Source organism: Phascolarctos cinereus, unplaced genomic scaffold, assembly GCF_003287225.1.
Source record: "Phascolarctos cinereus isolate Bilbo 61053 unplaced genomic scaffold, phaCin_HiC Scaffold_4;HRSCAF=312, whole genome shotgun sequence".
Taxonomy (NCBI): domain Eukaryota; kingdom Metazoa; phylum Chordata; class Mammalia; order Diprotodontia; family Phascolarctidae; genus Phascolarctos; species Phascolarctos cinereus.
In genome coordinates, this window is record NW_027555847.1 from 604375696 (window position 1) to 604393783 (window position 18088).

Genomic DNA, 18088 nt, shown 5'->3' on the forward strand with positions numbered 1-18088 from the left:
GTTAAAAATTATTTTAATATGTAATTGGGGGGGAATAAAATATTACTTATAAAATCCTTTACTTTAAGGCAATGAATTCAGAAAGAAAATAACAAAATATGTAATTAAATAGGTCACAGGTCCTGTATATCAGAGAGAACTATAACCAGGATAGGGTGTTCAGGGCTTTGCCCAATGGTGTTGACCTTAGAGGATGCCAAATTTAAAAGGATCTGAGAGCACTTGTATTTTAGCAGGTAGAATTAGCAGTTTTAGTTAGCAAAAGATAATTGGTTTAAAAAGGGGGGGTGAACAGAGGTTAGACTGAGATGAATTCCTCCTTCTCCCACCTCCTTTTCCCTCCTTCAGCAGCCTCTCTGCCAGCTGCTTTTGCTGGTTTCTTAGGGTCTCTGTCCCCTCTTGCTCAACTGAGGTTTTGTATCATGTCACTTGCCAAGGATGAGAAAATTATGACTCTGCTGTGTGTAAGCAATCCATCATTTCTTAATATGCTACAATGAAGTAAGAGCAATAAAATGTGTGTTTATTCCACAGAACGCAAAGGACGCTCAGTTGTTCCACACAGCTCATTGTTAGACCTTGCACATTGCAAACAAGAAACCGAATGGAGCATTGGTTTCCCTGGATCAGTTTGTGACTCCTCTGTCAGCTTTCATCGCTTAGCATTCAACAAACCTTCCCCAGTCTCTCTGTTGGAAAAAGATGTGGTTCTTTCAGACTCTTTTGGCAAGTTTAATTTAATTGTCCAACTTCTCATAAATTCTATGTAAATGTGTTTGAGGGGACTAGATTGACTTAAACTATTTATTATTATTATTATTATTATTATTATTATTATTATCAATAATAGTTTAGATCATTATTTTATTGTGTTACCATTATAGATACTGTTATTATCCTTATCTATAAAATGGAGATAGTAATAGCACTTTTTTCATGGCAGTATTGTTGTGAGAATAAAGTGAGATAAAGCATTTTAAAACACATTGCAAACCTGAAAACACTATATAAATATTAGTTGTGATTATTGCTACTAATGATTATGGCTTGGGTCATTATTAGATTATTGTTATTATTAAATTATTAGATGAGACAAACATTAGCTATTAGTAGTAGTAATAATAACTGCTGAGACAAATAACACTTTAAGATTTGCAAAGCACTTTATATATTTTATCTCATTTTATCCTCCCAACAATCCTCTGTGAGATAGGTGCTATTATTATTCCCATTTTACAGATTAGGAACTGAAGCTATAAAGATGCCACAGCAAAATGTCTCTTTAGTTGTATCTGGGCTTGTCATGGTCTTTGAATAATTCACTTTGATCTCTATGATGGTAGTTTCTTCCTAGTCCAGCCCAAGTTCAAAATCTGCCCTTGGGCTGTGGCTTTATGGATTCCATGAAGCAGTTTGATGGCTTCCAGCTTTGGAGGAGCAAGGGTGGGCCAGGGAAATTCCTGAATAGTTAGTGGCTTGAACCATTGAGCAAACAAACTGAGGTAAGACTTACATAATGGAATGGAGAGCCAGAGGTGGGAAAGGGTATCTGGAATACAAGCAGTCAAAAACCAAGATCACTGGCGTCCAAGTTGCCTAGCACAGAGTCCAGGGTGAGGAGGTAGAGGCAAGGAGTTTGACCCTGAGACACATAATAGCAACTCAAGTTTAGAAAGGCCTTCTTTCAATTAGGTGCACTCAAAGTTCTGTGAGTGTATTTACTGGCCAGGTGTTTTTATGCACATATGTGCCTGACTGGCTGTGCCCTCTAGTTTCCTCTGAATTAGCTTTAGCTGGGTAACAATCACTGCCGCCACCTTCGTTGTTCTCATGGCAACAATGGTGTCTAAGCAGTGGTAGGTAATAATACACTATTCATTTCTTCACTTTTGTGAAGTGGAGTGTTAGATTTGGAGTGAGAAAAACTGGGTATAAATCCCTCCTCTGTCATTACCCATGGATGACTGGATAGATAATTTCACTTCTGTCAGCCTCAGTTTCCTGTACTATAACATTAGAGGGTCGGACTACTTGACTCTACTAGCCTTTCCAGCTCTAATGTTTCTCATCTTACTTTTGAGGGTCCTGTGCTTGCTATTTGCTTGAATTACCAGTAGATGGCATGGTTGTGTGCTGTGTAAGAAATTTAGCAGCACTTCTGATATACAGGCCCAGGGAAGACTCCAGAGTACAATTTCTTTCAGTAAATTCAATTATTAGGAAAATGTGATTTTTTTTTGGCATATGCAAAATTAACAATGATGAAAAGAGACAATTTGATGGAAAGATATAAAAACAAATGTTTGATGTTGTAGGCAAAAAAACTAAAGGATTCTTCTTTCAAATGGAGAGGCATAATTTTCAGGAATAAGGAGACAGTGTCAGCATTCAATTCCCTGGTCATATACATCTGGAGTAGGAGGGACTGTTGAGGTCTAGGGGTGGTGGGACCCCGAAATTCAAGGGCAAGCTTCACAGGTCCTACCTCGAATGAATTCCACCCAAGCCTTCTTTCAGCCAAAGATAAGGTTTATTAGAACACCCATCAAGGTGGGCGAGATTCTAGGAATCTGCTCTTTGGTAGATGAGACTGTTTTTTATAGGAAAAAGGTATGTGGAAAGATCTGGATGGGAGTAGACAGTAGGCTATGGTGACTGGGAGGTACCAAAAAGAGCCCAGGTGAATACCAGGGACTTGGGCCACATGGAAGAGGTCTAGATGGAATCAAGGGTGGGAAGTGGCCAGGCTGTCCAGGGTAACAGACAATGAAGGGCTGGGCTAGGTTACGGGTAACAGAGAATTGGTCCATTGGGGGTAGGCCACAATGAAAGGCCAGGTGAGAGGATTGCTGGGATGGGTCGATGCCTCAGGCAAACGCCAGAGACTTTGCCATGTAGGAAAATTCAAGTTATGTGTGAGCGGGTGGGGGGTTTCTCAGGGCCCATACCGTGTCAGTTTGTCCTTCATTCTTGAAGAGGATTGTGATATCAGGAAGATGATGCCATGACTTGCAAATCAATTGAAGTGACAAGGGACTGTGTAAAGTCAAGCCTCACTTTCTCCTCTGAGCCATCTGGTTCCAGTAGCCAGATATAGATCAGGACAATAGAGATGGCTCAGGATGCAGTGGGAGGCCTTGGCCTTTTTAAGCTAAGGTCTTTCCAATTTCTTACTTTGACTGAGGCGATGCCCATTCAGTGATTAGGGCTGTTTAAGAAGTGAGCCAAGGGACGGCCCCTTTAATAAAAAAAAAAATCTAACTCGGAGGGGAAGACCCTCAGAGTTTCTGGCCAAAAGAGAAACAATTACATTCACCCTGAGCCAGCAGGGCTCAAACAGTGACCATTAAGTGATACTTGAGTAGAACGTATTGTTGGCCAATGAATAAGAGCCAGAGTAAATTGGGTTTAAGGCATGGTCTTTAAAAAAGAAATCTAGCCAATAAACCCTAAGATATCTAGGTATGTTTCAGCCTTCAAACTTTACCTTCCTTTGGGCAGAGCACCCTCAGGTAAGGGCATCATACCCCATGTGGAGAGAGGAGAGGAGAGAAAGAGGAAAGGGAAGGGAGAGGGAGGGGAGAAGGGGAGGGGCAGGGAGAAGAGGAGAAGAATTGAGCTGCCCAATTGGAACTAGCCAGTTGGGTCCCCAATGGGGCAGCTCAGACTACTCACAGACAGTAATGGTAAGTGTTTAGCTTTGAGAAAAGAAGTCTCCAGGGAAACATGACTGTTAGAGATTTGTTTCCAAGTACAACTTAAATACAAGGAGAAGGATTTTTAAGTAGAAGGATTAGACTTCTGTTTGGTTGCAGGGGCTAAATTAAGTACAATGGCTAGAAGTTGCAAAAAGGCAAATTAAGGCTTGACATAGGAAAACTTCTTAACAGAACTATCTAAAAATGGAATGAGATATCTTGGAAAATTACCTGCCCTTCCCTCCACAATCACTAGTAGAGCCTTTCAAAGAATGATGATTTCTTGCTGGGTAGTTTATAGTGGGAATTCATTTTTAGTTATGGGTTGGGATAAATGGCCACCTAAAGTCCCTTCCAAATCTACAGTTCTATGATTCTATGAAATGACTTAAAATCTGAGTGCCTTCTGTATCAACTTACACTATCTCTATGTTAAGTGTACTCCCTGCCTCATGCCAGTATAACTCATTCTCTCTCCCTTCCCAGTCTGGAATCTTGTAATGTATCCATTTCCATGTTGCCACCTCTCCCAGCACCTGAATTTAAATCTTCTCTAAAAGCTTTGGTAATAAGTGGGATCAATGCCATCCATCCAGACATGTGATACCAGGGCCTTGCTCCTATTTTCTCTCTCCCATCTCTGGGTAGGGTTATTTAACTTAAAATACAGATGGGAAGGTGAATCATTAACCTATACTTTAACCAAAACTGTCAGATACTTTAAAAAAATTATTATTACCAAAATATAAATAGATCTACAATTTTATATTTTGAACAGAAAATAAAAGGGTTTAGCATTTTATAATAGGAAACATTTAGAACTTTAAGTAAAGCAAAGAAATTCTAGAGCAGGGGTTCTTTACCTGTGGCATATATACTTGGGTTTTAAAATATTTTGATAACTAGTTCAATATAATTGGTTTCCTTTGTAATCCTATTTATTTTATTTAATGTATTTAAACATATCATTCTGAGAAGAGGGTAGATAGGCCTCAGCAGACTGTCAAAAGTGTTCATAACACCAAAAAAAGGTTAAGAACTCTTGTGGGGTATATACAAGAAAATGCTTTCCTAGACTTTCTGGATAATACCAAAAGCCAGGAGAGATTTCCCATTTGCACTCAACTTATGAAAGTAGGAGCTTTTCAGAGACACTGATAGATATTAATTGATTTTTTTCCATGCTTATATATAGGCACAAGCATTATTCCATTTCAAAAGAAACGACTGACTCATATGTCTGGATGGATGGCATTGATCCCAAATGCAAGTCATATTAATTGGTATTTTAAAGGTATAGAGCACGTTACTAATATATCCTATGCCTCCACATTCTATGGATTTAAGGTAAGAAAAAAACCATTTAGAATAATAGTAACTCACATTTCCATGGCCATTAAGGTTTAAGTGTACTTTTCCTTCACAACTACCCTGAGAAGTACCTAGTGCTAGTCTCATTTGACAAGTGAGAAAACTGAGGCTCAGAGAAATGAGATGAATTGCTAGAGTTTACACAGATGTTGCATGTCAGAACTGAGATTTAAACTGGGGTCCTCTGAATCCAGGTATAGCATTCCTTCCACTGGCTGTCAAAATAATCTTTTATAATTATTAGTTAACTGCTTTTGAAAATTATTATTATTTTTTTTTTTGGCTAGGCAATGGGGTTAAATGACTTGCTTAGGGTCACAGCTAGTAAGTGTTATGTGTCTGAGGCTGTATTTGAACTCAGGTCCTCCTGAATACAGGGCTGGTGCTCTATCTGCTGCGCCACCTAGCTGCCTCATAAATATTCTTTATCTAAATATTGAAACCTTTACAAAATCTTGGCCATGTGCTATCTACACTTACATAAGCTATCCCTGAAGTCTAAGTTAAACACTTTAGGAGTGGAATTATTATAGATCACTGGTCTATTCAAAGGACATATCTTCCTTACAAGATCTAACTCTGAAATTTGTTAATTTGTTCATTGTCACAGTATTTTCACTTTTAAAAAGATACAAGAGTGAGCAAATATATTATAAATATATAGCCAATCAAAGGGAAAAGCAAACCAAAACTTTCAAAGCCCTAAAGTCAGGTAGCAGCTATTTAGTTATATAGTTGTAAAAATTCACTATATTTTATAATATTCACATTAATATATAAAGAAAATCACAATGTAGGGTTTTTTTTTTAACACAGGATGAAGACTATGTCATGATATCTCATAATTTCACTCCAAAGGCTGATATGTTCAATATTATTGATATGAGGAATGGATCCTCAAATCCTCTTGACTTGAACACTAGTAGGAATGGAGACTGGCACCTCGAGAAGAACACTAGTACTTTATACTACCTAGGTGGGTATTCATTCATCTACTGCAGTGTTCTATTCCAATGTCTCGTTACGCATGGAATTAATGCTGAGTTCACAAAGGGTAGGTGAACCAAGAAGTATTTCTAACCATCCCTACCAAACAGGAAAAGCTTCAGTATGGAATTGGCTGTTGATCATATGTCTGCCCTCTAAAACCAACCTAGCTAAGTTAAGCAAGGCTCACATCAGATGACTGCAATCAGTTAACATTTTTACCAACACAGCAATAAATCAGTCTAATGAGGCAAGAGGGTGAGTCTCATTTTGCAGAGGTGAAGGATGCCAGCACATTGAAGAAATCACAGGTCCTTGAAGTATTGAAGTCTGTATTCATCAGGAAGGGGTTATAGTGTTAATTAATGCATTGTATAACTTATACTTCAGTATATTTTAATTAAAGGTATAGGTTTGACTTCCTGAGATTAGCTTAAGTACTCCTATGCAAAGTCATAGCTTTTTTTTTTCTTTCACAAAGAGGCCAGATATGTTCAAAAGAGGCACCAGATTTTATAATTTTTCGCATTATTATTACATACCTTTGCGCTTCATTATTTTGGAGAGACTGAAAATGTTTATGAAAAAAGTCTTTTTAGCCAAGTTTCTAAAGTTTTTATCAGTTGTTGCCAACAATTTTTGTCTGTGCTAGATAACCTATGTCAACATTTACCCCAAAATGAATCGCTAGAAATTCACTTTCATGATTTACATTCACTTTAGATGTATTTTCCTCAAAATACGTATAATCAAATTATAGTATATCAGCTTTAGGATGTGTCAAGTTTGTAATCTGAAAATAATTTTCAAAGAAATTTTCTAAATTATAGTTTTTTTAGATAGTCTTTGGTAATTGAATATATTAAAGCTATTTCTGGTCTTGCTTTCAGTGTCAGGAAGAAATTACCTACCTTCAAACCAAGCTATTTCAAGGACATTGGATCCTGATGTGAAAGATGTTATTGTGAATTTCCAAGCTTACTGTTGCTTTTTTGAGGATTGTATTCCCATAGATGCTTCAACACGAGGTCCTCTTCCTCGAAAACGTCCAGAAATACACAAGTATGTCATTTCTCTTTAATAATCTTCCATTATCTTTCTTTAAATAACACTTTCTCTGTCTTATGCCATTCATGATGATATTCTTTCTTATATATCATAGTTGAATTTATTCCCAATAGATTCACGCACACTTATATGATGTAAAATTTTATCTTAAAAATTATCTTAGTGTTGTTGTTCTTTTTTCTAACAGTGCTAATAATAATAATTACTACTGAGTTATTGGTCACAATAGCAACCTTTACCTTTCACAATGTTCCCACAGGAAAATATGATACTCTTTGTGATGTTTTGCTTTATGGTACTTTTAGTGATTTGCTTTATAGTGATTTCCTTTATAATGTAAACAAGCAAGCAAGTAGGTGAGTAAGTGCCTATCCTGTGCCAAGCACTATGCTAGGGGCAAAAGCAAAATAGGATCTGCCTTCAGAAAATTACATCCCAATGGGGAAGATACTAGGTATGTTTGTATACATATGTGCATATGCATATGTGTATGCATACATATGTGTGTATGTGAATGTGTACTCATATGTTTCCACATATGTGGGGGCATTGTATGCATATATGTGTATGTGTATGTATACACACATGCACAACACACATGCACACACATTATAAAGCAGATACAAGGTAGCCTTGGAGGGGAATCCTGAGCACACCAGAAATAGCCTTATAGAGAAGGTTGCGCTTGATCTGAATCTTGAAGAAAGCTAATTAATTCCATGAAGTAGAGTGCAAGAGAGAGTGTTTCAGGCATGGGATACAGTTAGGGCAAAGGCATGGAGATGGGAAATAAAGGATGTAGATCATAGAATGCATGGAGTAATGTATAAGAAAACAATAAAGTAGGATTATTGATCTCAAAGCGGCCACAATGGCTATCTAGTCCAACCTCCTATTTTACAGATGAGGAGATTGAGGCCCAAGAGGTTTAAAAGTGACTTTTCCAAGGTCACACAGGTAAGAAGAAGGATTTGAATTCAGGTTCTCAGAGTCCAAAGACCATGTTCTTTCTGTTCTACCACCCTGCCTCCATTAACACACAGTAAAGTTGTGAAGATGTTTAAATGCCAAATAGAGTTTATATTTTATCCTAGAGGCTAATAGGCAGTCATCGGAGTTCGCTGAGTAGAGAGAGATGCAGGTTGTAGGTATTCATCATGTTAAAAAATAAGGAAATGTCTATATTTCATTGCACTTTGTATTTTGTCTGCCTTGCACTACTTCTCTCTGTATTTATTTAACACAGGTTTTAGAGGCAGCTAGGTGATAACAATAGATTGAGTATTAGACCAGGAGAAAGAAGATTTTAATCAAATCCAGTTTCAGACACTTACTGGTTGTGTGACCTTGCCAAAATTACTTAACTTCTGTCTGCCTCAGTTTCCTTATCTGTGAAATGAAGACTTATAATAGCACGTACCTCCCAGGGTTGCTCTGAGATATTTGTAAAGCGATTTAAAAATATTAAAATGCTATATAAATAATATTATTATATGTTTATGCCTAGAATGAACTCTTTACTCACTTCAGGCTCTTAGAATCCAGAGTTCTCTTCAAAACTCAGTTCAAATTCCATGAGGCCTCTCCTGATCTCCTCCAATGCTTATATCTCCACACCAAAACTACTTTATATTTATTTCTCATATACTTAGATTGCATATACTTATATATTATATCTGTTGTCTCCCCTATCAAAATGCAAATTCTCTGATGGTAAGAACTGTTTCATTTTTGTCTTTGTATTTCAGCATCTATCAGAATCCTTGTCGTATTAGACATTCAATGAATTTTTATTGATTTATTGATAACCTGGCAGTGGATAGAATGCTAAGCTTGAAGTCAGGAAGACCTGGTTCAAGTCTATCCCTCATGCGTTTATTAGTTGAGCGACCATAAGAAGTTACTTAGCCTGTCTGAGTTGCAAACTTCTCTCAAAGACCTTAAGTCATAGATGGGTTGAGATAACAGGTCTTTGATGTATTAATGCGCTGCTATATCACTGACCTGTCTATGCTTTTTGTTTCAAGCAAAAGTTCCCATTAGCCTAAATAGCTCAGAAATACATCCTTTCCGATTAAACCCTCCCATCCAGAGATATTCCCTTTCTTACTATTTATCTGTCTCTTGACAGAATGTTACAGGCCCATATCCCACAAATAGCAGTAAGCATATTTTGCAGCATGAAAGACAGCAACACATAACACCTTTTTAAATTTAGACAAAATCACTTCTTACCACGTGACATTTTCATTGCAAATATGATAGCAGATATGGTGAAGATGATGTAGTACAGGGATTCCCAATCTTTTTCAGTCCTGGTACCCCTTAGATTTCAGTAATATTTTCCTGTTCCCCGAATTCAATATGAGAGGAGGAAAGGAAGGAAGGAAACATTTATTAAACCCTTACTATCTGATAGTTACTGCATTGTATGTGTGTAATATGTGTAGCATGCCAAGAACTGCACCTAAGTACTGGGGATACATATACAGCAAAAAAAAAGATAACTCCTGTCTTCAAGGAACTTACATTCTAAGAGGGAAAGATAATATACAAAAAGGACCTTAAAAGCAGGTGTAGTGAGCGGGGAGGTATAAGGGCATAATTTTGAATTCCAGAAAGTCAGGAATAGGGCTGGGAGGGAAATAAAAGCAGACCAGCCTGGGCCCCTTTACAATATGGAGACTAAAGGAGGAACTTAATGAGGGGGGGAAGAGGAAGCACACTTACAAGAGATATACTGAGGTAATCAGAACCTCACGGAGGGTAGGTTGTTCTAGAGAAAGGTAGCACCAAGCACTGAGGGAAGTTCCAGGATGAGACCCCAGTAGAGATATAATTTTGAAATCTAGAAAGTCAGGTACAGGGCTGGGAGGGAATGAAGGCCAGCTTGGGCCACCTCACAAAATGGGGGCTTCAGGAGGAGAAGAAGTAATATATAAAGTTTACCATATATTTGCATATAAGAAATGGGATAAATAATTTTTCATAGAGAAAACTTTATTCCATATTTAACATCTTTAGTATCATAAAGTCATTAAATATTTATTTCAATTTGCATTTTCCCCCACTAAAACACTACTTTGGGAATATTACAATAGGAAAATATATTTAGCAAATATTTCCCATAACACCTGAACACAAACCCCATTATCCTTGTCCTAATGAGAGAAAAGCCAGTGTGTAATATGGGGGGGGACCTTGTAAATTATTTTATTCACTGTACATGTCTGATCTTGCCCATAATATTGTAAACTCAAATGTAAACAAATGAGCAGTCTCTTAGCTTAAATGGGCACTCTATTATCCTAAACATCTTGTATGAGTTACTTACAACTTAGGGACATTTTCCACAAATATTATTGGCAGTGTTGATAGTGACAGTAACAGTAAGACTTAACTGAATTTTTTTCCTCTTTCAGCTTATGGTCTAATGATTCTTTCTGGCAATCATCACCAGAAAATAATTATAGTATCCCTCAAGAAGGAGCAAATGTGGTGATTCCTGAAGGTAAACACATACACTGAATATCCCTATGCTTTTGCTACATTCAGAAGACTCAGGGCAGAGGCAGCCATGATTATCAGTTAAATCATGCTTCAAGGCCAGAGGATGGAAAGGATATGAGGGAATAAGCTTCCTCTTGCATTAGAACTTGGAGCTCTGACAATGTTAGATTGAGACCCAAAAGCACTAATCCTAGTTGATAAGAAGTAGAATTAAGGGGCACTAGCTGGGACCATAGAGGAAAATACCTGTCTAGGTCTGCCATACTCGTGCCACACATCTCTTCTCCATTATCACTTCACTTTGTTGATTTTCCTTGTGTTTTACCTCCTCTCATAGAGAATGGCTGATTTTATTCCTCTGATTCTGTCACCAGATACTAGACAGATGAGAATAACCCAGGAAATGGTATTGGCCATTTATGGCTAGTCTAGGAATATCTGTAAACTGATTATTCTTTATTTTGTTCAATATTTGTTTTACCCTCTTTCCCTTAAGTGCTAGTGAAATAATTTTGAAAAATCCAGTGTGCTTTGGAAACACAAAGGGAAAGGAAAGAAGCATCCATGGTGGTGCTAGGTAGGGACTTGTGGTAGTGGTAGAGAGATGAAAAAGGATTTACTATCTACCACCTTTTGCATGCTGGCTGATAGAAGGTGAAAACAGAAAACTAAGAAGAAGAAGAAAAAACATGGAAGCAGCTGATAGTACAGGAAATAGAGCACTGGACTCAATCAGGAAGACCCGAGTTCAAATGTGACCTCAAACACTTAGTAGCTGTGTGACCCTGGGCAAGTCATTTAACCTCTTCCTGCCTCAGTTTCCTCAACTATTAAATGGGGATAATAATAACACCTACTTCCTGGGGTTGACTTAAGGATCAAACGAAGTGATATTTGTTAAAAAAGCATTTAGCACAGTGCCTGGCACATAGTAGGCTCTATATAAATGCTTCTTTCCTTCCCTCTTTCATGGCTATGGGAACCAGCTCCTTCCTTCGTGAGGTTTCTGTTGTCATAAATTTCAACTTCTTGGAGCTAGTATAAAGATAAACCTTAGTACTTAGAATGAAGAGTTTCAATTTAATTTAACAAATGTTTATTAAGTACCCAAATTATGTACAAGTTACTATATTACACACTGAGGATTGAAAGAAATTCCTGCCCTCAAGAAGTTTATTTTCTATTGAGAAGAATAAACATGTACACATAATAAATACAAAGTTGCTTGAGGGAATAGAAAAGAATTTAAATTGGGGAAATCAGGGAAGTCTTCACTTAGGAGGTAGTACTTGAACTATTCTTAAAAGGAAGCTAAAGATTATAAGGGAAAGTAAGGATGGCAAACTTTCCAGACGTGAGAGACACTGTTTGGAGGCCCAGAGACAAGATGAAATGCTGAATGAAGTTAAGGGACTTAGAGTCTAGTTTTGCAGAAACATGTAGAACGTAAAAGGAGAATCATGAAAGAAATCTAAAAAGTAAGTTGGGACAATGTTTAATTGCTGGGCTGAGGTTGATTTTGCATTTTATACTAGAAGCAATAAGCAGCCATCAAAGATTTTTTTTAGCAAATTAGTACCATAGGAACATTATTTAGCTATGTGAAGAGAAAAAGGCCTGGAAACAGCTTTATGGCAGTAAAACTATTGCAACAACTAGTCCAGATGATAAGTGATGGGAGTATAAGCTGGAATAGCAGCTGTTGCAAATGGAAAGAAAGGAATGAATGTGAAAGAAGCTGTAGAGGTAGAATTGGAGAGACATGGGAATTGACTGGATATGGGAAGGGAGGAGAGTAAAGATAACTCTGAAGTTGCAAACTTGGGTGACTCAAAATACCATAGTACCTTCAACAGAAACAGGAAGTTTGGAAGAAGATAATGGCTCTCTTTGGGACTCAGGGAAAGAGGATGGCCTGCCTCTGGAATACGACTAGGACTCAATTTGGAAGCTAAGGCTAATTGATGGGGTGTATATCATGAATATATACATTTATGCAGGACATAGTCTGTAAATTATTATGTTAGTTGCATACTGTAATGAAAGTATTCTTTTCTAGGCACATGGATGGTAGTGGATGTAAATATTCCGTCACTGGAAAGACTTATTATTTTGGGAGTTCTGGAACTAGAAGATAGTAAAAATAATGTAAGCACTGGAAAACCCATTTACAGAAAACTTGTATTGAATGCTACCTACATATCAGTACAGGTAAGAAGGAGGAAGGCATTTTAGAAATATGATTGCTTATCATGAAGGAGATTGTGTTATATTCTATGCTAATATAATCATGAGATATTCAATTTGACAAATACTTATCAAGCTCCTGCTACATACAAGGTACTATGTTAGGTAATAGATTTACAAAATAAGAAAAAGAATTATTTACTACTCTCAAAGAGCTTAAATGCTACCTAATAGATACCAATCAATTAATAGGTAATTATTAAGTGCCAACTATGTGCCAACTAGATGCTAAGGATACAGATAAAAATAATAAAACAGGGGCAGCTAGGCAGCACAGTGGATAGAGCACTGGCCCTGGAGTCAGGAGAACCTGAGTTCAAATCCGACCTCAGACACTTGACATATACTAGCTGTGTGACCCTGGACAAGTCACTTAACCCCAATTGCCCCACCAAAAAGAAAAAAAAAGAATAAAACAATCCATATTTTCAATGAACTTGCATTTCTAATGGAGTGAACAAGTATGTATAAAAATACATATAACATTAATATAAAATGAGTAAACACAAATATGTGTGTATGGACACACATACACTATATACATATGTGTGCATATATACATATAGTTGTAGATATATAGTATGTGTGTATGTGTATATATATACATTTATGAACATACATGTATGCACATACATATACGTGTGTGCATATATGTATGTGTACAAGGTAGTTTGAGAAGGAGGACACTCGCAATTAGAGGGATTAGGAAAAGCTTCATGCTGAAGATGATGCCTGAACTGCAAATTATAGAAGGAGGGGGACTCTATAAGGTGGAGGTAAGGAAGAACTATGTTCCAGGCATGAAGAACAATCAGCACAAAGACATAGAAATGGGAAATGGAATTCTGTGAGTAGAGAACAAAGAAAAGGCCAATTTGACTGAATCAGAGTGAGAGAAAAAGAGTAGTTTTTAGTAAGGCTAGGAAGATAGTAACAGAGAAGCAAATACACTTTTATGACTCAAAAGCCCAAGTTGGTTTTAAGTTAGGGTTAGATGAGACCTTCCTACTGTTCTGCTTCACCATTATCCCGATTCCTAAGTCTGGGCTTTCCTTAGGAAGTGGCTGTCATGTCACTATTAAGTATGAATTGTGACTGCCCCATTATCTGGACATTTTTAGTCTGAATTCATGTGGATTAGTCACATGAATGATTAGGTCAGATGGGACTAAACCCTGAAACAGGCTTGGCAAGATTCTCTAGGAGATCCTGAACAGTTAAAGGGGTTGAGGACAGCCTTTAAGTGTCATTCCTTAAAACCAGTGAACATAGATTGAATGATAGAAATGTGATTAAAGGTGAAAGTCTGTTAAAAATGTTTCAGCGGTTTGTACCAAATCATCCCCATTCAGTCCTGTACATCTTGTTCTTGAACTTGTAGTATTTTTATTATGTTGATCAATCATCAATTATTTCCCATTAAGAGGAATTCAACATATAGAGCTTTCAGCATTGCACAATAAAATTATATCTTAACACCTCCATGATAGAGCCTAGAATTGAGAAAATATTATTGCACAAAATTGTTAATACTATAAGAAATGTATGCAAGTTGGAATTTACAGCAAAAAGGTTCATTTGGATGAAAGGGGCAACCTTCAGGTATGAGAAGGACTCGATGATCTGTAAGGTCTCTTCCACCTCTAAGATTCTATGACTGTATATGGGTGAAGAGTCTCTTGAGGACTTTTAAGCATTGACTTAAAAGACAATATGCAAGGATGATACCCAACTCCACAAACTTTAAAAAATAAAAGAGAGAGAGAGAGAGAGAGAGAGAGAGAGAGAGAGAGAGAGAGAGAGAGAGAGAGAAGCCAGAGGATTCTCGTTCTATATGAGGGACTCTCCAGAATTCAAAGAAATAGTCCACCAACTTCAGCACTGCCTCTGGAGTCAGAGGATCTAGGTGCAAATCTTGCCTCTGACACTTACTATTTGTGTGATCCTGGGCAAGTTGTTTATCTTCTCTGGGACTCAATTTCCTCGCATCCTGAATGAGGGGGTTGGATGTGGTGGCCTCTGGGGTCCCTTCTAACTCTGCATCCTACGTATCTCATAGCAGCCTCTGTTCCCCATGCCACATAAGCCAGTCTGATCAGATCTTCATTTGGTTAGTAAGCTAAATTTACTGAGTCCACCAGATATCTCTGGGATGAATACCAACCATATAAAATAATTCACTAATTTTTAGTGTAGATAGAAATGCTAATTATTCTTTAATCTGTTGTTGGGTTTTGTTTTTTTAGATAAGGGTTTTGTTTGTTTGTTTTTTCCAGTGTAGGGTATAGCAGCCTCCAAGGCCTATCTCTGATACCTTACTACACAAGCCACTTAACTTCTCAGTGTACTCTGGCAATTTTCTAAGACCATAAATTGCAAAACATAATGATCTGCATTGTTAGGGGGAGTGTCCTCATTGAGAATTCTCTATATTAATAAAATCACAGTGCCAGACTTCTTGCTCCCCAAAAAATTTCCTATGAATTGTTAAGTTCTAATAATTTTCTGATTCATGACAGGGTGGTCGATTAATTGGGGGCTGGGAAGATAATCCCTTTAAAGGAGAATTACAGATTATATTGAGAGGCAGTCATTCTACTCCAGAGTGGTCTCTTCCAAATGGACCAAATCAAGGGTCAAAGGTCTTAGGTATGTATCTCCAAATACTCAAAGAATTTGGGTTTTGATATGGTGTTTAAAAACATATGCAAAATAGAAAGATATTTATTTTAAGATTGATGGTTCTGTAATATTGCAAATGTTATGTGAACATTTGTTTCTATTGACTGGGTAAACTAGAAAAGTTAACGGGACATCATTAGACTTAAGGAATATGGCTTTACAGAATTGTAAGGGAGCTCAACAACCACCTAGTACAACCAAGGCATGAAAGGAATTCCTGTTGTGCTGGACAAGTTTTCACTTAGCTAATGTCTTACATTAAATATAAACAGACCAAGAGTATTTGAAAGGCTCAAATGGCATGATGTATATAAAGCACTTTGCAAACCTTAAAGCACTATATAAGTGCCAGTTATTATTATTATCATAATCATCATCATTATTAGACTCCAGTCACCTGGCCTCTAGTCTGATGATGACTTCATTCCCTCAGCCTTCTGTTTTCCTCTTTCTGAACTCAAGAAATGTTTATAGAACAGTACAGGGGTATGCTGGTAAATGTTTAACAACTAGGCTCTCTAGGGGGAAAAATATGTATATATATGTATATATTATATCTATGTGTGTGCACATGCATATACATATATATACACACTTAAATTTAATCTCATTATTAACACTTTCTTAAATCTAGATAATCAAAAGAAAAATGAATCAAATCAAATTTGTAGCAATTTCTAATTTCTGAGGTGTAAATGTTCAATCAGCTTATGAGAACTAGTTAGAACTGTTCTACTGTTCTGCTGGTTAGAGGCTTGTCTTTGACACATAATGACTGTGTGGCCCTGGGCAAGTCTCTAAACTTCTCAGTGTTCTAGGCAAGTCTACAAATTGTAGAGAAGATACTGAATTGCATTGGCAGAAGGAGTTTCCTCACCTGGGAGTTCCCTGTACCAATGAAATCGAGTCCCAGTTCCTATCTCCCTAAGATCCATTAACCATCAAAAATTCTTCCCTCTTATAAAAGTGGACTAGTATATCCTCACTTCACCTGGCTCTGATTTTCTCTGTTATCTAATGTAGTCAGTCACACGATTATGTATGTCCATCCATTCTGCATCCTTTATAAATGATTGGCCCCTGGGGTGGATGCTCACCCCAGCCACTTCCCTCTTTCCTTCCTTCTCTTTCCTCTGCCACTGCTTTGAATTTACCTCCCCTTTTCACCTTCCTCACTTCACTGCTAAGATAATCCTTTCCTACCCTCACCCTATTCCCATTTCTCACCTTGGTCTTAGTTGGCATCTATAGTGTCAGACTGGTGAGGCCAAAGGAGGAGGATGAGACCATGATGAACTCAAGCAGCTGCTCTTCTCAATACCATATACACACATGCACTTGTGCACAGTGCAATGATGGGTGGGAAGTGAGGGTGAAGGGATAGTGTGTTATGGTACATTTTGCTATATATTGAATGGTAAGGCATTTTTCTAAGGGTGAATCTTGATTCTGCTAAATTATTGTCTTGTGAGAGAAAGGATTTAAAATTCTCTGAAACAACCTTAAAACAAGGAGGAAGTGACAGTCAGTAGCTAGGTCAGGTACAGGTGTACCCCAATGTAAATAACCTTTAAAATGTTTCTGTCATTTTACTTCTGCCACCAAGACAACATCCAGGGAAGCCCCATCAGGAGGTGCCAGGGTCAGAACAAGTCAATAAACATTTATTAAGAGCTCACTATTTGTCAGGCACTGTGGGGAAAGTGGGGAAGTACTCTGGATGATGGAGTTGCCTTCTTATGTAGCCAGTCAACTCCAATGCTCTCTTTCCATCCTAAATATTTCAATATCTTATTGAAAGAGATCACATAATCTTTATTCCACACATGTGTTTCCTTCTCCCAGGAATATTTGGTGAATTGGATCTTCATGGAATCACACGAGCAGTATATAAAACGAAGCTCTCAGAAACAACCCTGGCAGGTTCCAAAGTCATATCACTGATGGATGCTGTCGATTGGAAGGTAGAGACAGTACTTGATCATAGAAACAAAGAAGCACATTTGTAAAAGTTGCCTCTTCCTTTCATAGACAATTCTTTTTACAGTAGGAAAAAAACATTTATTTGTATATATAATTATTATGCTAAAAACAGATTGATCATCATAGAACTTTGACTCCCAAGTTACCTTAGAGAATGGAATGCTGTCTGCAAGAGTCATTTCTTGTTTGTTTTGCCTTAAATGAAAGCATGCATGTTTTCTAGGATGAACAAAGACTTGTTTATTGAATTGTTGCATTTAAAATATTCTCCTATGAATAGTTTATATATTCAATGTAAACCCGAAAAGGCCAGACACTCAACTGCATTTTATTCCTGGCTTGCTTGTTTTTCTTCAGCCTTTTGTCATTAAACATTTTAAAGCTTCAAGGGAAAGATAGTCCCAAGTTCAATTTTTTAATACTCATGTCACATGAGGGTTTTAAGTTAAATATAATGGAGAAAAACCCCTACATCAAATACTCATCTGTATAGTATTTGCAAACAACACCTGAGATTATAAAATACAGTGTATTTGATTCAC

The 18088-nt window shown here is 37.3% G+C and overlaps 1 protein-coding gene across 1 annotated transcript in view; it reads left to right on the top strand.

The window, feature by feature from the left end:
- The window catches only part of PKHD1L1 (PKHD1 like 1), a 202046-nt gene that overhangs the window by 127852 nt on the left and 56106 nt on the right, over positions 1-18088 (top strand). Inside the window, 8 exon segments of the mRNA XM_078153706.1 lie at positions 535-726; positions 4894-5045; positions 5886-6045; positions 6947-7118; positions 10547-10635; positions 12694-12845; positions 15401-15530; positions 17409-17527. Of these exon segments, the coding sequence (XP_078009832.1) occupies positions 535-726; positions 4894-5045; positions 5886-6045; positions 6947-7118; positions 10547-10635; positions 12694-12845; positions 15401-15530; positions 17409-17527 (1166 nt within the window).